We start from the raw sequence: 23,153 nt of genomic DNA on the forward strand, positions 1-23,153 counted from the left end.
TGACCAAAATTTCAGCGCGCTAGGACAAACTTGAAAATCGGCCGCCATTTTGAATCCGCCATTTTGAAAAAAAAAATGGTGGCTTCAAAAACTGCCAGGGTCCCTCTATGACATTTGGTCGAGCACCCCCCACCTAGGTCTTACCGTTTAGCCGGGCTGTCCAACATTTTTTTAACCAAATCCGGTAGAAGAAAAGTCAGATTTTTCTGGTACTCATCGGACCGACCTCTATACGACCGTACCATACTCGAATACCCCCCGGACCTCCTTCTGGGAGAACAATTGTGTCAATGAGTCTTCGGGTTGCGGCTTTACGGCTTTATATTAGATAGAATAGAATAGAGTAGAATATTTTAAGTACTGAGACGTTGGTTCAAACTATTTATATATATGTAATCGATTCTATATAGATTGGACACACATTTCCGTCAGTAGACAAAGGCGGCAAATTAAAAAAAAAAATTTACAATTCTACGATGACGATTACGCTTAAAAATAGCTGAAGTGTGCATAAGGGAAGCTATCACCATCACGTATATGAACATACCATGAGTGCGAAAGAAACAGACTACAAAACGTGACCATTTTAAAGTTCGACAGTGGACGCCAACGGCTGACATTTATTTAAGATCTTGGCCAAATATATATATTCCGACTTATCCTAATATCCCACATACATGTTACTTATGGTCACCCTAATTAGAACGAGATTCAAGGCTCTAGTTTGACTTCTCATGTGGACACACTTTTTGGCCAGTGTACTCGATGCAGCTTATTAATTCTATATCCGTGCATTTATTATCTATGGTTTGACGCGTTTCCGAACGAAGCGCTTTAATGCCAACCAATCACAGAACCGATCAAACGGTTTCATTTTGTAACGTTTGTATTTCAAATAACCACAAGCAACGTTCGTCATTTCAATCGTGCTTTGGTCGTCTTGTCTTGTGTTTCAATGTTTTGTGCGTGTAATTTAATAAGAATATAATTGTGGTGAAATAAATCTATATACATTGTTCTTTGTTGTAATCTATAAAATTTGTGGTGTCACGTGAAGACGGATGATAATTTATTGAATCTTCACGATGATTGCATTAACTGACGACGTATACAAATTATTGTAAGTATATTACCGGAAAATACATAAAATAACACTTACGTTAAAAAAAACACCATGGCTTCTTGGTATAATTTGTCACAGTGCCCGTAGAAGTTACTTTGTATTAGCTTTTGCTAAACCGCGCCCAAACACAGTTTGTCATTAATTATAAACTCATGTATCCAGCGATGGCGTCACAGAGGAAGTATGCCGAAACGTCCGTCAACTAATGCAGCAGCTATGGCTGAACTGGTCCCACGTCGGTGTAGAATACGACGTGAAGGTCAGCAACATATACAAGCTGGTGCAGATTGAGAAGGATCTCCACAGTGATGTGTTGTATGAGACTGAACAGAAACTTAAGACCATGCAACAGCAAGTTGAAGGTAAATAATTGTTCTAGTAATCTTATTTTAGTGGGTGAGTCTAGTATTTGAAAGCTTGTAAGTTATAAGCAGAATTATCTGTAAACCCATTGGAGTCATTGTATTTTGGCTTGTACTACAAGTTATAAGTTTTTATGACGCTTTCTTCATTAAGTTTCAAGTTTGATCAGGATGACAATTTTTTTTATCTTATTGTTAATGCTTTTGGTATAATAAAATATAACATAATTATTTATGGTTCTAGAATTAAAAGACGAGACCAATAAATTGAGCCAGTACCTGTCTGTTGACATCAGTATTACAGAGTACAACGATGAGATGATGCTGTTCGAGTATAAAAAAGAGCTGGAAGACCAGATTATGGGGTAAGTAAACATGAAAGTTTATGTCAAGTAGAAATATTTGTTTAACGAGATATATTTTGTAGCGCCTCTTTTCAAAGTTTGTTTAATGGATCCTTGCCAATCTTATTATAGTAGGGTTGGTCAACTATTTCTTGTTACTATGTCCTGCCAGCCAGGGGACAATATTAACATGGTTTGTTAGAACTACTAGCATGCTAAGTAGATGGTCTATTATGAAAAGGGTATGTAATTTCAACAAAACCTTGTTTTGGTAATTTCAATACCATAAAACCCGGGTTTTACAAGTGACTAACCCATAACCCATAACCAGCGAGTGACAAGAGAAAATTGATCCATCCAGTAGTAAAAATGAACCCACTTGCTATACTCACAAAGGCAGAGAAAAACTAAATATTTTTGAAAACCAACATCTATGTGTATACTTGGCTCACCAAACTGACCAAAATTAATGTCACAGATATAGAGAACAACTGGAGCAGCGGCGCACTGAAATCAACCGCCTGCTGGAATGGCAGCATGATCTGACAGAGAAACTCGGAGTCACCTTCCACGAGCTGCAGGACATCCCGCTCCCGCCCCAAGACGAGTTGGACAAGTTGAGGAACCATCTTGAAGTGCTGCAGTCAGAGAGGGACAAGCGATCTGAAATATTCCTGCACACGCAGATTGAAATTAAGGATATTATGGGTATGATTTTTACTCTTTCTTTTTAGGGTTCCATACCCAAAGGGTAAAAACGCGATCTTATTACTAAGACTTCGCTGTCTGTCTGCCCGTCTGTCACCAGACTGTATGTCATGAACCGTGATAGCTAGACAGTTGAAATTTTCACAGATAATGTTTTTCTGTTGCTGCTATAACAACATATACTAAAAACAGAATAAAATAAATACTTTAGTGGGGCTCCCATACAACAAACGTGATTTATTTTATTTTATAGATAATGGTACGGAACCCTTCGTGCGCGAGTCTGACTCGCACTTGTCCGATTTTTGTGATAAGCTATCTAGCCCTGATTAAAGTTTTGTTTAAAATATGTCTAACTTTTCGTTTTGATACATATCGTGCCCTGCGGGATTCCGAGTAAAAATCTTCAAAAACTCTTAAATAAATCTTATTTAAAATAACACTCAATAGAATTACAGTTTGCGGCATTTGAGTGATGTCCATTCCTGTCCACAGTAAGATTTCTAGTAGGAAACCCGCGGGTGCCACCGTCCGTGCCGATCACTGAGTATGTTTGTTGATAGTTAGGTTTAACTTTTTTCTTAGACAACGTTTGTTAGAAAACAATCGAGTCACTAAACTTCAAACTCGGGTAAATCCATTTGACCCTCTTAGGAAATACCTATTACGTTTTCTTAATACCAAAATCGCAAAATCTGACAGTTGGATTTATCTGAGTTTAAAGTTAAGCTACTCAAGTTAGACCTAGGCGAATTTTTGTGCTTTTGCGTTAGGGGCTGTCTTTTATTTTAGTTCAAAACCTGAATTTAATTTGTACTTGTACAAGTAGGTATGCCAGAACTTGCAAGGCTATATGACTTATTTTAACAGATATAATTCTGGTATAGATTTTTTGGAACTGGATAAACAATCTCTCCAACTTTTGACAATAATCTGGCTCAGGCTCCAAAATTTATTAACAAAACAAACACCAAAGAAGAAAATTTTATATACTTATTACTTATTGTCATGATTAAGCCAGGCGTATGCTTTGCATTCACTCATACCCTTTGAAATATCAAAATGTTTTCCATTTCCAGAAAAACTCCATATCAGACCACAGGGCAAGTTTGAGCATGGTGTGGTCACCTCTCTATCTGTGGACTTCAAGGTGACGGATCTGAACATGGACCGTCTGGCCAAGTTGCGCCAGGACTTGCAGGAAAAGTATGACCAGACCAACAACCGGGTAAGTTGCGTGGTTGCGATATTTTTACAATGATAGAGTAAATGATTACATTAGTCATACTGCAAAATCCAGAAAATGATCAACTTCACTATCTACATTATAGATTATCCCTATACTTAACCACAATTTAATTGCAATACCGGGATATCAGGGTCCAGCAAGTACTGGGCAGTGGCGAATTAGCCACGTGGCAAAAGTAGCAAATGCCACGGGCCCCGCGCACCTACGCGTTGTGGCCGTAACTAACCTAAGGTTCACTTCGTCTGACAAAATTAAAACGATCCATGGGCCCCATGATAGAATTTGCTACAGGCCCAGCGCTGGCTTAATCCGGCACTGGCACTGGGGACTGTCAATCCAGCTAAATACCGGGTTGAATTCCTAATGCGGGATTGCCTTTACTAGTTGAGTACTAAGGCACTGAAACAGAAGTATTTCTTTTTAAGATGGCTGGTTGAATAGTTAGATTTTTTTAAGAAGTTCGCATATTACTTGGGACTTTTTTAGCTAACTTAAAAAATCGATTTCTAAAAGACTTCTGGACAAAAACCGACCCTCTATTGAAGTTTATATAAGTTTAAAGGGGAATTTACAGTTTCTATTCTTACTGTCCCTTAGGTATTAGAACTGCGCGAGCGTCTGTCCAAACTGTGGGAGTGCTTGGACGAAGACCAGATATACAGAGACAACTTTCTCCAGGCGCACCCTGGGTGCCATCCGGCCACTGAAGCCGCTATTAAAGAGGAGATCAAGCGGTGTGATCAGATCAAGAGGCAGAAGATTCAGGTAGTTAAATCATCATCATATCAGCCGTAAGATATCCAGTCATTGCTTATCAGTCCTCTCGCAAGGACAAGGACTACGTCGGTGCCAATCAATTAGTTTATTATACCTTCAAAAACCTATTGGCGTTCTAACGCTCGTACAACTGTTTTGTTACCCAGGTGTTCGTAGCGAACATGCGCACGAAGATCAAGCTCATGTGGGACAAGATCATGTACTCGAGCCAGCAGCGAGAAGAGTTCGTCCACTATTATCAGGATATCTTCACTGAAGACACCCTCACACTGCACGAGATGTATCTGGATAGGATTACTAACTACTACAATGAGAACAAGTAAGCTATTAATTTTATTTATTTGAACATACATAAGCAGTATAGTCGACAACGGTTACGTACCTAGTGTAAACTAGTAGCCGTGTTGTAGTAAAGTCGGAAGTAACATAATAAAAGCTCATCCTAATATTAAGTTACGTGGAGTGGAGGGTAAGCAATTTTCGTCCTTATGGAAAGCGACAATGTGGTACCTTTTGATTGAAAATGTCACATATTACTCAGTTAAAAGCTAGGCCTATGCTCAGCAGTGGGCGATAGAAGGCTGATATGATGATGATGATAAAGCTCTCATATTAGCTTCCGCATCTTCAGACCAAGTGTTATCGAAATTAAATGTCAATTGCATTGCATTACTAAAAAACAGATATTTGTTAATAAATCAGTATAAATGACGATGAATGTTTAAGATATTATCATTACTTTACACTAGCTTTTGTCCGCGACTTCGTCTGCGTGGACTTCCAGTCCCCTTTTCACCCACTTAAAAGATGATTTCTTGGATAAAAAACTACCCTATGTCCTTTCCCGGGACTCCAAACTATATCTATACCAAATTTCAACTAAATTGGTTCAGCGGTTTAAGCGTTAAGAGGTAACAGACAGACACACTTTCGCATTTATATAGTACTAGCTTTTGCCCGCGACTTCGTCTGCGTGGACTTAGTAACCGCAGCTAGAGTAAGAATAGCGCCTCGAAAATATCTCATAGCAATCAAAATTTGAGCATATTATGCACACAAATTAGCAGGCACTTCGTTAAGTATCTCAATTCCAACCCGCTTTTTACTTTCTTCAGGGATGATTTTCGGGATAAATACTATCCTATGTCCTTCTCACGGACTCAACCTATCTCTATGCCAAATTTCATTTAAATCGGTTCAGCGGTTTAAGCGTGAAGAGGGAACACACAGACAGAAAGACAGACAGACTGACAGACTTTCGCATTTATAATATTAGTATGGATGGATTACATTCATTCAGTTTCACTTTTTTTAAGGCGCGTATACATTAAGGCCGTTTTAGAATTCTTTTTCGATGTAAATGGTGCCAATTGCAGTCCCTAATTCTCTTAATCCTCTAAAGAAAAATACATATAATAAACCTACATTTCTTGTGTTTAACTTTCCTCATAGTAGAAATGAAAAGTAGCGTGTTTAACTCGGGTAAAAGCAGGGGTGCGAAACTCCTCTCTTCGGGCAAACTCGGCTCCGTTCGGCTCAGCATTGCTCAGAGTAATTATTAGGGTTGGTACAACTTGACGTCTTTTTGCGTGCACGATCACAGATAAAGATAATGACTTGAATTTTGACAACCCTAAATAGCCGAAATGGATAGTGTCATATATTAGAAAGGGATAGCATGATTCGACCCTGAACCGCTGTCAAATTTCGGTTTTGTATGAAGTTTCCTTTCTGTACGGTAGTAAGTACTATTACTTATTTATTCTGTGTATTGGCGCTTTTACTTCGTTCGAGCGCCAAAATATCTCGGGTGATATCACTTTTCAGTTTTCACCCTTGGTTAACATTAACAATCTACTACTTATGACCACCCGTTGACCACGAACGCTGTTCGAAACGTCGGGATGTATTATAAATTCAATATACGCGATATAATCCGTTTTCATAGTTTTATTTCATGAGTAACTATCGCGGTAACCGAAGACAATATTAATCTACTACTTGTTTATAGGCACATTTTCGAGTTAGTCTTGAAGCGCAAGAACCTCTGGCTGCAGCAAGCCGAGCTCGACGCGCGCGCCTCCGAGCCGGGCCGCTACCACAACCGCAAGGGGAATCTGCTGCAGGAGGAAAAGAAGAGGAAAGCTGTCGAAATTAATGTAACTCACATTACGCAATATACAAAATATTCTGTAGTTTGACCAGTGATTTATTCCTGTCAGTAAAACCTTGCGAATCGCAAAATTCAAAATCTTTTAGGGTTCCGTAGCCAAAATGGCAAAAACAGAACCCTTATAGTTTCGTCATGTCCATCTGACTGAATATTTTTTTTTTTTTTTTTTTTTTCAAGTAATATCAACGTGTTGCACACTAATTGATAGGTCTTAAAAATAACATTATGGTTACTAAAAACGTGTTTTGATTCAGTAAATACTTTCGGAAATAATCGCTCCTAAAGTAAAAAAAATTGTGCGACACCCGGTTTTTTAGTATGGAAATAGTTGGCCAGAACATGGATCACTCGTGTCACTTGTATGTAGAGGTGTAAATTTCAGTAATTCAACAAAATTTATCAGATCTTTTAATGGTACCTAAGCTTTAAAAAAATACCAATAATTTAAAATCATAATATTACTTACGTTATTGCATATTGCGATGTTTTAAACGAGAAGTCCTGTAGTTTCTATAATGCTATGTATTACTATCATTTTCTATTTTTAGCTCCCGAAAATTGAGGCCCAACTTCGCGAAGTAGTAACAGAGTACGAGGCGAAAACTGGCAGCCCCTTCACCGTGGACGGACTGCCTCTACTGCAGCTCATCGAGGACGAAAAGGAGTCGAGAAAAGCTGTGAGTAATTTGAACAAAATAATAATTAAAAAAAAACTTTTTCGAAACATTTTTGTGGAACTAGACATTTTTCTAAGGTGCCACTGTTACGCCCATCGACTTAGTGACATTCAGAATTGAATAAATTGACAGCAGTGAAGAAGGTCCTAAAACTTAGTTGATAAAATATTCAGGAGCGTCACAACAAGCTATCTGCGCGCAAGCAGGCGCTGACGCCCAGCACCACCACCACGAGCACCCCCGGCTCCGCGCTGTTCCGCTCGCTGGCCACGTCGCCGCGCGGCAAGCGCAACGCCACCGCCGCCATGCTCGCGCTCACCGCCGAGAAGAACAGGTAAACTGACTCCAAATATGGGGACTTCCGGTTCGAACGCCATCTTGATAGTAGCCTCGTGATTAATTCCTTTGTTTTTTGCTCATTAATATTGTTTAAAGTGTAATCTCGATAGCTCTATTATACAATAATCTAATGTGGTAGTGTGCAGTGAATGGAGAATTAATCTCAAAGCGTGTTTTTTTTCAAAATTTGGAGTCAACGGCCGGTAGTCCACGTGCTTCTCGTAAAATCCAGCTATCGGTTTTACGAGACAACTACAATAACCACCGAACAGCGTCGTGCTCTAAGAGCATTTATTTTGTTCCTACCCTTTTACGTGACATTGGCTACGGGCAACACCGCCTTCAAGTCCATCAAAAAAGGAAAGGCTCCAAATATTCACATTCATACTGTCGCTACATTTTCTTCTATAATGAAAGTAGCAAACGCACCACTTGTTGGAGTGTTCATTTCATAGTCGCCCAAAGACGTAAGCGAGACCGACCTTTCATTATACAATAAATACTTCATTATATAGTCGTTCGATTTGTAGCTGGCCCCGAGCGGCTAATCCTTCGTTTATTATTAAGTAAAACCGCAAAAAAGGGTCGTATAATTCTAATTGGCACCTGAGCGCGGGCTAGGCCGACGCTCAAAAAATATTCAATATTTTCATACATTTTGTATAACTTTTAACTAAAGGCAACTTTTTTGCCGACCCGATATCGCGTCCATGAGACTCGAGGGATGAACTCGTTAGAATTAAACAAAAAATTATGAAGTAAAATATAAAGAAAAGTAAAAACTAGTTATTCAAGTAGGTAGTAGGTAGCAGATTTTGCTTACTGGACCAGTTCTTGAAATTGAACTAAACAAAACTTAATTGTTAAGACTAAGGTCATTTTGAGTACCTCGACTACATAGCTTCTGCTGTTATCCTTAAAAACCGAACATGCCTGTATGCCCCTCAACATTATACCATAGAACGGAATAGGCTATCTGATTCCAACAGTTTTGTTACCCCGTAGGCCGCCGTCGAAGCGCCAGCTGATCACCGGCAGCGCCACCAAGGCTGTGTCGGCGCTCACTCATAATCTGTCTGCGTTGAAAAGATCCGCTATTTCTACTGTTAAGAGGTAATGTACATTTTTTATTGCCATTTATGTTTTATTTGCGGTTTCTCAACAGGTATGGCGTTCCATGTTGAATACATATTCCGTCTTGTGTACGAGTATACTCACTTTTGAAAAAAATGGCGATGACATTTGTCAGCTATTTTGTTACATGCTGATGTAACAACATAGCTGACAAATGTCATCGCTTACACAAGTTACGTAGCCACTTTATGGAACATATAAGGCGTCTCGAGCACTCGTCTCTTTATGTAGCATGTACAAACCTAATCTGTATAAGACTACCTATTTATGTAGGGTAATCGCGCGTCTTATATATTTATTTAATGTACTTGATTACGCAGAAGTGATTTCCGACGGACTGCCACTGAAATGTTATTAGTTAGACATTTTTTTTTTCAACCCTCAAGTTCTACGATGTGTGTACTGTATATAGCAGTGTTGGCCGAACGTTAATTGCAATTAACCATTAACCAGTACAAATTGAACCGTAAACCGTTACGGACGGTCACATTTGGTATATTGATCAAACTAATCAACTCTCCCCTATAAAACATCGCCTTCTGCTCAGACAAAATGTATGACACAGCCTAATATTTTTATAGTTAAAGTTGCTCAGTATAACCTATACATATATTCACTTCGCCAAATATGGCGGGTCAAAAAAACATTCTGTGTAGTAGATTCTTGGAATGGAGGGGCAGTGGTGGTTATGACTTAAGATAGCTTATAATAGGGTAGCGCTTCTCGGCGTTGTACATTTTGCTGTAAATCACTTATCAAGCGTTAACGCTTCACAATCTAGCTACCTCTCGACGTACGGGGCCTTGCAGCGCCATCCTTTTTTTTTAATACCACGTCGGTGGCAAAAACACATACGGCCCGCCTAATGGTAAGCGGTCACCGTAGCCTATGGACGCCTGCAACTCCAGGGGTGTTACATGCGCGTCGCCCTACTCTTTAAAACCATTGTTTCACCACCCACTTATAAAGCCAATGCTACTATGTAAGTTGGTCCACTGCATGTAAGATAGTGTACCTATGAGTACCTATATTCACCCTGGATTATATTACAGGCGAGTCAGCGGGCGACTAGCCACGAAGGCCATCGTGGCGAAGGCGGAGAGCCACGGCGCCACCGTGAAGCGGAAGCTGGACTACGGAGCCGATGTCCCCAAGCCGCCCAAAGCGAACGGCAGCATTCTGAAGCACAAGCGCTCGGTATGTCCACAACTTATGCGCGCGGTTGTTTTCGCAAAAGGTCGTAAGCTCGTTAATAAGGCTTTACAGCCATTACGATGCGATAAGAATTCGCCGTTAGTAAAATTAGTAAAATATCGAGTTAGATAAAACTGCAGTTTGTGTTTTGATGGTGTTGGTTTAGCATAGGTTTACATTGACTACTAACATTGATACTGGTTTCTTAACTTTTTTCATATTCGTTATTACTTGTTTTGGTGCAGAAAGCAGTGCAAGCATACGATTAATCTTCTAACTAGTACAATAACATATATACGTAACCTATTTCCGTAATATTACATCAGTCCAGCTAGTCAATGTAAATCTACTGTTAATATTATACGTGTTTACCTGCCTGCAAAATTTGTGCTTAGCCCGTTAACTTGCGCATGTTTTAACAACACTGTTTTCGTTTTCTAACGTTTTTTGTTACGTTAACTAATATAACAAATAACTAAGCTTACTTCTGGTGTGTTGGTGTGGCCTTTGGTGTTTTACTAATTAACCACTGATTTATGTGTGTTTTTTGCTTTTATGCATACAATGTGTTATCTAACAATAAATAAATAAAGATGTTATTTTTACAAAACGTGCATATAATGTGCATACCTAAATTATGTGATTGCAATCTCTATCACATCGCGTAATTTACCTTGACGAATTATAAGAATGATTTCTACAGCTTACTTATTTTATGGTCTTTGAAATTAACCGTCATTCTCGTGTACGTAACAATCAGCAAAACTATAATATTAACCTATCACCCATCCATACAGAAACATAACCGTCATTGGACGACCGGTCTGACCTAGTGGGTAGTGACCCTGCCTGTGAAGCCGATGGTCCTGGGTTCGAATCCCGGTAAGGGCATTTATTTGTGTGATGAGCACAGATATTTGTTCCTGAGTCATGGATGTTTACTATGTATTTAAGTATTTGTATAAGTATTATATGTATCGTTGTCTGAGTACCCACAACACAAGCCTTCTTGAGTTTACCGTGGGACTTAGTCAGTTTGTGTAAGAATGTCCCTATAATATTTATTTATTTATTTATTCATACAGTCAAAAAACCACCCTAACATATTCATGGGCTCCGGTGCTATCCCTTAACCCCGTTAGCCCGCTATTTCTACTATTTTGCATGAATAGAATAGAACAGAATAGAAACTGTAGCGTTCGCTACATATTTTTTTTTTTGCCATCTATCGGTGATTTTTGGAACTTCTTCCAATTGCGTTGAATTTTGAATTTCAATTCTGATTCGGAAAGAAGAAATTTGTTTTCTTCGGAGGACTTCAGATGGATTTTGAGATTGACGTGGAAAGATCTGTTTGTGGTCCGCGAATATTTTTTCAATTTTTTCCTTGTTTCCGTCACGAATTAATAAACTAGTGGATGTGAAATGACTCCTATTCAGTATGAAAACCAGTATCGCTAAACTCACACATTCATAGCCACGTTAAAATACGTCACACACAAAATTGCTCTGATTCGTAGCAACTTTCCATACCAAAAGGTTATTACCGGTGGACATTTCTCGAACGAATATCAACTGTAGGCTACATGAGTGACGGTTTAAAATATAATGTCAATTATATTTTAATTATTCATCTCACAAAAGCTCGCTCAACGTTCACCTAATACAACTACTTAACACCAGATGGCGTTATTTTATATAGTTTTAAAATCACTTACTTATTACAGGCGAGAAAAGGGCTAAAAAACCAGTATAAGTAAGGTCTAATTACGCATGGTTTGTTACGGATCTCACGGTCACGTTACACTGGTGTTTTCGAGATCTCTACACGCCTGCGAGTAGCTAACCGTTGGAACTTCTTTCCATTCGATATAGGGAGGGGACAGTGTAATCGGAGTGTTTTATCGATATTTGTGTGTTCAGTTAGGTATTGATATTTCATTACCGTATGTTTTAACACATTTAGATGATACTTTTTTTATGATTATAATATAGGTAGTGATAATCGTGATTGTATGAACAATAATATGTAGTACAGTACAACAAATATCTAACTAGAAATTTGTTTCTTAATAATTGACCAACTAGGTTGTTAATGTGAACATTAAATATATCTTAAAGTCAAACAGATAAAATCATAGTTCTTTAAAGGTCTATTAACTCGGTATTGCTGTTATTTTGTAATCACAAATCTGCAATTACTTACATAGGTAAGTATTCGTCTTTAACAATATGTTTACTTGTAGCAGCATAAGGAACTAGCAGACCCACGGAGGACACGGTACAGCGTTGGTTGGCCGAACGTTTTCTTTGGAAAGGAACTAGCAAATTGTCATCGTCTACGGAGCTTGAATATATTTTAACGTTATGGGATCGGTTCCCGTTTAATAACCCTATAATTGTTCATTGTTATTTTTTGTGCCATATTTCTTTTAATTCTGTAAAGCCGCTGTTATCCGTATTCCGCATTTCTTTACGGCATTTTCAAAATTCTAATTGCCCCTAATTGTCTGGCGAAACTAATATTCGGCATTAAATTTAGGCACCTATCACCCGTTGAAACAGCCATTATCGTCCATAATCTCCATCTCATTAATCCATTTCTTTCCTTCTACAGCTAAATTTATACGCCGTTATCTTTCGCACGTACACCATTTCACGCCAGTGCGGAAAGCAGACCGTCAGAAAAATAATTTGTTTTGGTTATAATATTTTTTTTAAATTCCATGTTGAGATTTTTTAGTGGTGTTCGGAAGTGCTTAACAAATTATACGTGTTGTGCAGAAGTATTTGTTTTACTGCAAAACACTTTATTGACAAACTATGTACAGAAGATGAAATTTATACAACATTGTCCCAACAATTTGTTTCACTCGAAACATCACGAATGTTGTTCAGTCATCCTTTGAGTGGCGGGTTAAATAAACCAGGGATCGAATACCGGTATATTTTTCATACAAATTAACCGGTATTCAATTTCGATATCTCGGTTGTTTATGTTTATTTTTTCATTTCATTTAGGTGATCTGATAACTCATTGTCTTTACCTAAATACCATTCTACAATATCAAAGAAATATTTCGAATGCTAAGTGATATCTTGATTTTAAGTTATATCGGTAACGATCCCTGCAATAAACCACATCGCACGGTCTCTTGACTCGCCCCTCATGGTGGCGGTTGGCGGTTGTGAGAAGTATAGTATAACTAGTAACGGGGTTTGCTTGACACCAGTCCGTCGGCAAGCGGCGCAGCGGCGGGCGGCGCTCGGCCGGCCGCGGCGACCCCGCGCCCCGCCCCGCGCCCCGCCCCGCGCCCCACCCCGACCCCGACACCGACACCAACAACAAGAACCCGCTCATGGAGACCACACAGCTTACTTCATACACTGATTTCAAGGTAACATTTCAAATAAGAATCCTGACGAAACTACAAACGATCGTTTCTTTTGTTCCTGGTTTATTAATTATGTCTCAAACGTTTATTTCTTAAACTGAGGTTTTATTCGGCAGCGCAAAATTTGCAGGCAGGTTTCCTGGAATAACACTGATATATTTTCAAAATTATAAAGATGTCTTAAGTTTGTTCTGCCGGCGAATGAGTTAATTAATACCACAGATCATAGTAACCTGTTCACTGGCCGAATGATTGAGTCACGATAACGTCTATGTATGTTTACGTTCCTTGAAATATCATAAATTACCGATTATAATAAAACTTTATTTTGTCTTTCAGGAAGACATCGATGAGAAGAAAATAGGCCGCAGCTCCATGGTACCGAAGCCCTATGCCGATGTCCCCATGATCGTCTGCGACACTATTGAGGAGATAAACTCCCCCGACTATCAAAAAAAAAGTCCGACCAGATTGGCGCCCATGACCCCAAAAACGGGAAAGGAAAATAGGCAACACGCTGTACCTTTAACACCTAAGAGTAATATTTTGTACACTCCCACGAGACTTACTAGATCAGCTTTAAAACTAAATAATGATGGCTTCGCTACCCCCCGAGCGCCGCTCAGCGCCTGCAAGCAAAACATTCATAGAACAAATTCCAACAACAACTTGGCTTTCAAGAACAACACCCCCAGCAATATGTTACGATCCAAAACGCAGACGGGTCTACTGAGAACTCCTAAGCCTTTTGTTTAAAATACTGTTAATATTCCATCCTAATGATAAAACGGATATAAAGTAACTGTGCATTTATTTGATACGATGGCAGTGAACATGTCTACACATATAATTTTGTACTGAATTCTATAAAAATGGCGACTGCACGTGGTAATTATTGTAACCTTGTATAGAGTTAAAATGTTGTAGATGGTGATAATTTTATACGTATACTTTCTGACTAATGTTTGATGTAAATATTTGAATATCTTTTTAATTTTAAAATAATATAATATTAATATAATTTTGCGCGTTTAGTTGTGAGAAGTTTTAATTTGTTTATGAGTCAAATTAAGTTAGTTATAATGTTTAATTTTGTGTCGTTTTACTTTTGACTTTAAATGTTTGTATTTCGGATTATAGATTGATTATTATGCGTGAATATCATGTTCAATTATTACAATATGTTTATGCCATTATCATCAGTTGCGATCAACTGGAATTGATCGATAATTTGAAGTCTCGTTACAGTAAGAGCAGCTTTTAGTTAAGGTGCTGCTTCTTCATATTATGGTTGTAGGTAGTAGCGTACTTAATATTATTCAGTATTCGATGTGTATAGGACATACGTTTTAAAGGTTGTTGTTAAGGCCGATGCAATATATGTGCCGAAAGCCATACTTAGCTGTGTCAAAGGATTCCGGCAGATTATCCGGCCCTTAAGTAGCTTTAAACTTGTAATATATTGTCTTACTTTAAACCAACAAGTGTTTTATTTGATGTCCATAGCCTGCTAGTTCGGGTGTCACTGGGTAGGAGTAATAGTAATAATGTCGATTTTCTTTGATTTCCACGTGGAACCTGCTGGTAGAAAGTTTAGAAGGGCCATAGATTTGGATAAACATGAGATTGATTTGTTCATGGATAAGGAGCACACCAAAGCTATATTCGGAGAGGTGGATAATGGTGCACTCATGTAAGTAGTATATATCGTGTGAAACACGTAATAATCGTAGGCTGGTTTTTTTTCTCCAATTTACTTGACCTACAGATAGTTTTAATCCAAGTATTTTCTACTGTAACAAAAATACAATAAGTCCCCATTACAATGACAACATGCCCCCTTAGTGTCACAGGATCTAACTATGAAAGGATTGTATGTAAAAGGTGGAAATATGAATAATTTATATATATCCCTACTAATATTATAAGTACGAAAGTAACTATTACCATTTCACGCTTTAACCGCTGAACTAAACCGATGGCATGGAGATAGATTAAATCTCGATGAAGGACATGATAGTTTTCATCATCATTCCACGCAGACGAAGTCAGAGCAGAGCTAGTATTTAATACAATGACAAAAATTGGAACAACATCGTTCATTCTTCCTATATCATTCACAGCAATGCTTGTATGCTAAATGACTGCTTTCAGCGAGCTGGCAACCCTTGCTATATGCCTAATAAACGACCAGATGAAAGTGATAGGGTTCTTGGCGCTCCACGACCACCCCAACGTGCCGGCCGTGCCGGCCGCCGGCTGGGAATACTGGCTGAAGAACATGTTTCAGTAAGCACAAAATATTCACACTGACATTGTCAGGCAAAAGTTAGCGCCTAGTAGATTGTGTCTTCTAAGGAAATATGAAATGTAATTTTTTCTTAAATTGGGCCAAGCCTAAAAGTGTAAAAAAACGAATGAACAGTAGTTATACGTTTAGCTATAATATATATAGTTAGCGTTAACCAAAGACAGATATAACTCCGTAGTAGATAGATACAGTCTAAGGAAAAAACGTGCCTCGAAAATCAAGAAAATTTGATTCTCGAACAGATGGCGCCACTACCTTTGACCTACTCTCGAATAGACGGCGTTGACGGTTTTGTTTGTTATTTAACAATTTTAACGCATATCAGTGAAAGAACAGGGTTAATATAACTATACCAAAAACGGCTTAGGACGATTATGTGTACAAGATTAAGGGCCAAAAACGTATGACGTGATTAATGGACGCCCCCTTACATACAAAACGCGCTATCAAGATTTTTCAGGAGATTGCTTTAGACATAGTTTGAAAGTACTTAGTTTACGAAACTCGTGCTAGATGGCGCTGTTCCGTGAAGTAAAAAATTTTTTTGGGATAGGAGTTAGGGCCTCTAGTCTAATATATAATACAGTTTTTACTATTGATTTGTATTTATTCTGATTATTCACGCTAAAATGCGCTTTTCCGTATAGCAAACAGAATAGTGTATAGAGGGTTATGTCGTTATGTCATAGTAAATTTTGTAGTCACAGTTTTACTGCCAACTTTTGACACGGGGTTAAAACTTAAAATGAAAATGATTTTTAAGAAAAAAAAAACCGACTTCAATGGGGGATGCCGCTGAAAGCATTCTTAGATTCCATACAATGAAATGAAAAAGACAGCATCTTTTGCCTAATTATGTAGAAAAGGAGGTAAACCGACCCACTTTTCTAGTAGCATTTTGTTTTTGTAAGGGTCGCAGTTCTAACCTAACCTAACCTACTTTTCTGGTAGCATTTCGTTTCTGTAAGGGTCACAGCTCTAACCTAACCTAACCTACTTTTCTGATAGCAGTTCTGTTCTGTGAGAATCGCAGTTCAAAACCCACCCACCCACCTAACCCACTTTTCTAGTAGCATTTCCGGATCCGGGTCTGGGTCCGGATCCGGGTCCGTGTCCGGCTGTCCGGGTCCAGGTTTGGGTCAGAGTTCGGTCCGGGTCTGGGTCCGAGTTGGGGTCCATGTTCAGACCCGGGTCCGGGTCCGAGTCCGGGTCCAAGTTTGGGTTTGGGTCCATAAGGAAGAGAACAAATCGCCAAACGTGAACTATGTGTCATTGAATAGTTCCATTCTGATCATTATCAGCAGTTCCACTTCATCAAATGTCACTTTTTTAAATGTAAATGCTGGATTTGTTGATGAAAATACAAAAATCACTATATGTATGCCTTTCACATTTGAGGAGTTCCCTCGGTTCCTCGTGGGTCTCCTCATCAGAACTCGAGCTTGACAAAAATATGTCTTAAAAACTTAAGTTTCTTAACAAACATAAAGAAGTGGACAAATCGCCAAACGTAAACTATACGTCATTAAAGAGTTCCATTCTGATCATCATCAGCAGTTCCACTTCATCAAATGTCACTTTTTAAAATGGAAATGCTGGATTTGTTGATAAAAATACAAAAATCGCTATATGTATGCCTTTCATATTTGAGGAGTTCCCTCGATTCCTCATGGATCCCATCATCAGAACTCGAGCTTGACAAAAATGTTTCTTGAAAACCTAACTTGCTTAACAAACATAACGAAGAGGACAAATCGCCAAACGTGAACTATGCGTCATTGAAGAGTTCCGTTCTGATCATCATCAGCAGTTCCACTTCATCAAATGTCACTTTTTAAAATGGAAGCGCTGGATTTGTTTATAAAAATACAAAAATCACTATATGTATGCCTTTCATATTTGAGGAGTTCCCTCGATTCCTCATGAATCCCATCATCAGAACTCGAGCTTGACAAAAATGTTTCTTGAAAACCTAACTTGCTTAACAAACATAACGAAGAGGACAAATCGCCAAACGTGAACTATGCGTCATTGAAGAGTTCCGTTCTGATTATCATCAGCAGTTCCACTTCATCAAATGTCACTTTTTTAAATGTAAGTGCTTGATTTGTTGATGAAAATACTAAAATCACTATATGTATGCCTTTAACATTTGAGGAGTTCCCTCGATTCCTCATGGATCCCATCATCAGAACTGCTTTTTGACAAAAACGGGACCAATCTGTATGTCTGTATGTATATACTTACAAAAAAAGAATTTTCAAAATCGGTCCAGAAATGACGGAGTTATAGAGTAACAAACATTAAAAAAAAAAAAAAAAAAAACAACCGAATTGAGAACCTCCTCCTTTGAAATCTTGAAGTCTGTTAATGAATAAAAATATCACAGTGTATATATATACAATAATGGATAAATGATTTTTGTTATTTTATTGTTTTAGTTTTTATGCGGTACTAACACTAGTAATAAGATTGTAATGTTTGTTAGCCATGTATGGACCTTTTAGTCTGAAATAAATGTTTTTTTTTTAGAACGCCATATGATATGACTTTTTGACCCATGTTTCACTGATACGTGTTAAACACGAGTATAGGCCAAAGGTGTAATAAGAATGAATGACGACAAGTGGACAAAGACTGTGACAACGTGGCCGGGTCCAGAGGGAAAACGAAGGCAAGGAAAACCATTAGAAAGATGGTCAGATGAAATTACTAAAATAGCAGGAAAACACTGGATTGAAGAAGCAAAAACTAGAGATAAATGGAAGGAGTTGGAGGAGGCCTATATTTGAGAGAGGTCCTTAATATCTAAGACATAATTTATACACCAAATTGAAAAATTAAATTTTATTAAAATAATTGAATTATAAATTATATTAAAATCAACATAATGAAAAAATGTTAAATAATTATTTTGTGGAGTAAATTATTTAAAATATAAAGTATAAGTTATGCATGCACTATTAATAGCAGCGTTTTACCTTACAATAAAACACTTATTAAGCGAAATACCTTATTTGAAGCCTATATTTTAATATTTGAGAGAGCGATGCAGTTTGTCAGTGACGAGCGGTTCCGGTTCATGATTGTGCTGACACCTACCGGCATGTTTCGAATTTCAGTTTTAACCCCCTCCACCAGCGTCCGTCCGTGGCGTGCGGCCGCGGATTTGGTTCATTGGGTCTCAAAATATACCTAAATAAAACGAAGTTGCAATATACCACTTACCAAAGGGTTGCAGTTCATTTATTATTCCGATGTGTAATAAAACAAAGACATACACTGGTATCACTGGTATGCACTGGCATTGAACTGTAAAGACAGTAGATGTTGCTATTTGCATATTGCATGGTAGGATAAAAAGCAGCGTGCCAAAAGTACCCTCAACGGGCATAATAAAATAAAAGTGATGTGGTTTATTGCAAACTGAGTGTTGTAGCCACAGGTGAAGTTAAAAATATAGGCTTCAAATAAGGTATTTCGCTTAATAAGCGTTTTATTGTAAGGTAAAACGCTGCTATTAAGCTTCTGTACCGTTATTTGAAGCCTATATTTTAATATTTGAGACGTGTCTGTGATCGCCTGGTGGTCAGAAAACGCCAATGTGACTTATGTGACTCATTTATACTCACAAGTGAAACTGGTGGAAACAACTAGTACAAGTGCACTTAACAATCCGGGTACATGGATGAATGTTAAATAGACTAATGGGCTAAGTGTGAAGTGACATATTTTACTACACCTAATTATTTATAGGTGGGTAAGGAGGGTTGTCAGAAACTGAATGTATATAGATATCAGTATGTTTATTAAAAATTATTTCTGACAACATTTTTATATTTTTTATTTCATCCATCCCACAAATGTATTCAGGCCATAATTTGTGTTTGTATTCTTTTTCAATATTTATTATTGTATTCAACGTATTTACCTTGCAAAGAGGAAAATTAACCTTGATTGTTGAAAATTTTAAGTGTCATTTACCCAGGTAATAATACCAGACATTAGTAATGATAAGGCAGGATACAATTTATTTTACAGGCACCCAAAAACGAGTTTTCAATACATTCCTCCGAGCCTCACTTGTTTCTTTTTAAAAGTCTTAGTATTTAAGACAGGTAATTAACATGTAAAGTGCACTTATCACCACAGTGTAAATGTGATCAGGGCTTTCGGTCAATCAATTAAAGGATTAACTCATTAGCTACCATTATTTTCTAGCTATGGTACAATCTTGAATAACAATTCGTGATCGTGAATGATATTATGTTGACAAGTTAATTTCGGTAGGGCTATAACAACTTTCTGTTGCCCATCTGAAGGAGTTACCTCAGCCAGGTACCCAACATGAACTCTCTGCCGTTGTGTAGGTACAGTGCTCAGCAGCTGAGCCTCAGCTATTCATAATGTGAATGCCCTTGTTATAGGTATATACATTTTGTAAAAAAAAAAAAACAAACTTAACTTTTCTATGATAGTCGCTATGTTGGTAAAGTCTAACTCCAGAGAGTATTCCAAAATATTCTAGGGCCTAAGCCCATACTAACCAACCTATTATGTGGTTTTATTTTATTACACGAGCAATAATTAGAGCCGGTATGGTAAGTATAATATTAATCCGAGAGCTGTATTACCGCAAGAATAACAGTAAGATGTTTCTCTCATTAAGCTTCTGTACCGTTATTTGAAGCCTATATTTTAATATTTGAGAGAGCGATGCAGTTTGTCAGTGACGAGCGGTTCCGGTTCATGATTGTGCTGACACCTACCGGCATGTTTCCAATTTCAGTTTTAACCCCCACCACCAGCGTCCGTCCGTGGCGTGCGGCCGCGGATTTGGTTCATTGGCGTTCTGTTTGTCGGAACGTTCGGTTCACTACAAAAAAAATCTTAGAAATTCTTAAATTCTTAGAATTTTTTGTAAGTACTAATTAAAAGTATTTTTTTTAAAACGGTGTTACCGTTCGATTATTAATATAATTTAAAACATTTGACGGATGTTTAGAGAAGCTGACACGTGATCGATTCACATCGCGAGCGCAGCGCAGCGGTCGCCGTAAGTAAGCGACTTTTATATTATTTTGTTTACCGTGAATCGATTCGTCTTAAGGCACGGAACAGGCCCTTGAAAAAGTGAAAATGGCAATTTATAGGCCTCCGTTTTAGTGTCCTCCGAAAGGGAGGTTATAACGGTTTCTATTTCAAAATAGAACTGCCTAATTTCAAAGGTCTTAAACAGACGCGCTCTATGACGTCGTAATTTATGCTAAGTAATCACTGTGTGTTTGCATTTAGTATTTTTAGGCTAAAGAAATTACAGTGTTAATGATAGTGAGATATACCTATGACCTGATATTTTCCGTGCATTTCCACATTTTCTGGTACTGTGCTGCTGTAATAAAAATTATTTTCCTTTGCTTTGAAATCGAAATATCACAAAAATAAAGAAATGCCATATTTGGTATTGGCACCATTAAACAGTTACTCTAGTCGCTTTCAAACTAGGGTCCTATGTGCCTTAAAGTCGACGAAGCCCAGCTATCGCTGGGCTTCTATTTCCGCTCTGAAGAGCGAAAGGTAACTAACAAACCTACATCGAAAACCTCCCTTTTCGATCTTTGTGTCTATAGTCTTTGGAAAGTTTTCTCTTAAGTATTGCCAACTTTGGTTGCACGGTAGTCACGGTACCGTCAGCACCTTTGAATTTTATTTTCAATTAAGGGTTTTGTACCTAACAATAAATACTTAGCTGTTAAAAGCCTGCTAGTTCAAGCAAGGGATTGGAAAGTGAAACTCTTGTATGTAAAACTGAGGTATCTCTATCCAGTTTGTGTTGTTATGAATTTTGGTTAATAAGTATTTTTATACATGTATAACAGCATACAGGAGGGGCACTATTTTACCCTTTGCTATAAAAATAACTCTTGTGAAAAAACTGAGTAACGTAATTGAGGCTGGGAGGTCTGGTGGTTACGGAGCCGCTGCCTGCACAAGGCATACATTCCTGCTGCATAAGCAGAGTAGTACAATGGTGCATTATGTTGACTTAGCATACTCTAAGATTTCCTACCTGCGCAAGGTGTGGAGAAATTTACCACCATAACGTAACTTATATAATGGATATCCGCCAAGCCCTAAATACTACAGAAATTACCCACTGCGCAAGCGGGTATTGCCGGAAAGTTTATTAAAATATGTGCTGATAAGCTATGCTGTGCTATGCTTTAGAATTCAAATAACATACTTAAAATTTCCCGCCTGCGTAAGGCGTGTGAATATTATTATTTAGCCAGCTGAAGACCCGTCGCCTGCGCAAGGCGTGCGAGTTTCATTATCATGAAAAGCTAGTAGATGAAGCAAAATACTATAACACTGGTATAATACAATCAACAGGGCTCCAAACGCCAAGACCTTTTATTACCGCCTGCGTAAGGCGTGTAAAAATGATTAGTCATTGGGCGAAAAGCTAATAGTTGGACATTGGTCTGGATCTGTTGTTACTGGGTTTTTAGTAGTTACAGTTACACTAAAACGGTTTAAGCTAAGTATATTAATATCATACAACATGCCTGCGCAAGGCGTGCAATATACATTAGCCTGCTGTGCAAGCGCGTAGCAATTAGTTCAGCAGTTTATTAACCAAATATTGCTACTACAAAGCAATTATGATACAAGTATCTATTTAACATGTTTTTCAATGTGTAAAAATGATTCGCTTCCATGTAAATCTCTGCCTACGCAAGGCATTTGAGAAATTATTTACACTTTCGTTTTGCTGCAAAAACACACCTCACTAATAAACATTAAATTCTCCCGGGGAGACCCGGGAAGGGAGAAGTCTTAATATTATAAGACCCTAAAAAGATAAAATAAGTAACACACTCACTGCCAGCGACCCGCTAGGCGGGTTCCCTTTCGTAGACGCTTTTCGCTACATACTGTGTTTCTTGTACTATTAGCTACGCTAGCAACGCGTAGTTCGCTCTGGCATTGAGTGGGTTAACTGGCTTTTAGGGCAGTAAGATTAGAAATCACCATAAGCACCATGAACCCCGTTTTTAACAAACCAATCGATTAGGTTAGAAGTGGGTTCAGACGCGGTTCATTCAACCAAGCAAATAATTGTGTAATTCCTATGCCAGGGCCAAGGTCACGATTTTATAAAGTTCATGATATGATGTTCGTTGAACTAAAATTTTAAAATTTAATTTTGTTTGCCATAACCAGCGGGCCGCCCCGGCGCCACATATGATGCAAGTCATTGCGATTGCAAGTTAATGCGATTGCAAGTTAATGGGCCACTAGTGCCTGAAATAAAGTTGTTAATTTTTTCATTCATTTTCAGTTTATTCATTCATTAAAAGGTA

The 23,153-nt window shown here is 38.1% G+C and overlaps 2 protein-coding genes across 3 annotated transcripts in view; both read left to right on the top strand.

Moving 5' to 3' along the window:
* The first annotated feature begins 892 nt into the window (after nt 1-892).
* On the top strand, nt 893-14,717 carry LOC134748050 (protein regulator of cytokinesis 1-like). 2 transcript variants are annotated; one of them, XM_063682780.1, is made up of 14 exons: nt 893-1,120; nt 1,286-1,485; nt 1,730-1,850; nt 2,308-2,537; nt 3,617-3,765; nt 4,384-4,551; nt 4,710-4,882; nt 6,575-6,722; nt 7,285-7,413; nt 7,587-7,747; nt 8,758-8,865; nt 9,939-10,083; nt 13,314-13,478; nt 13,815-14,717. In XM_063682780.1, exons 1-14 carry the CDS (start codon nt 1,086-1,088, stop codon nt 14,229-14,231), a joined length of 2,349 nt encoding a protein of 782 aa, XP_063538850.1. In that variant the 5' UTR covers nt 893-1,085; the 3' UTR covers nt 14,232-14,717. The 2 variants fall into 2 exon arrangements, with proteins under 2 accessions (XP_063538850.1, XP_063538851.1); XM_063682781.1 differs by lacking the exon at nt 13,314-13,478.
* A 243-nt stretch (nt 14,718-14,960) lies between these two features.
* Nucleotides 14,961-23,153, top strand: part of LOC134748049 (cilia- and flagella-associated protein 61-like) — a 44,715-nt gene continuing 36,522 nt past the window's right edge. Inside the window, exons 1-2 of the mRNA XM_063682779.1 lie at nt 14,961-15,168; nt 15,630-15,764. Of these exons, the coding sequence (XP_063538849.1) occupies nt 15,023-15,168; nt 15,630-15,764 (281 nt within the window). The 5' untranslated portion in view covers nt 14,961-15,022. The remainder of the gene's footprint in view (nt 15,169-15,629; nt 15,765-23,153) is intronic.

Source organism: Cydia strobilella, chromosome 15, assembly GCF_947568885.1.
Source record: "Cydia strobilella chromosome 15, ilCydStro3.1, whole genome shotgun sequence".
Lineage (NCBI taxonomy): Eukaryota > Metazoa > Arthropoda > Insecta > Lepidoptera > Tortricidae > Cydia > Cydia strobilella.

What these genes read in the sequence shown, in the direction of transcription:
- LOC134748050 (XM_063682780.1), top strand. Translation starts at nt 1,086, where the DNA reads ATGATTGCATTAACTGACGACGTATACAAATTATT. An exon ending in AACTACTACAATGAGAACAA is followed by an intron (nt 4,883 to 6,574) that starts GTAAGCTATTAA and finishes ACTTGTTTATAG; the next exon opens with GCACATTTTCGAGTTAGTCT. An exon ending in TTCTGAAGCACAAGCGCTCG is followed by an intron (nt 10,084 to 13,313) that starts GTATGTCCACAA and finishes GCTTGACACCAG; the next exon opens with TCCGTCGGCAAGCGGCGCAG.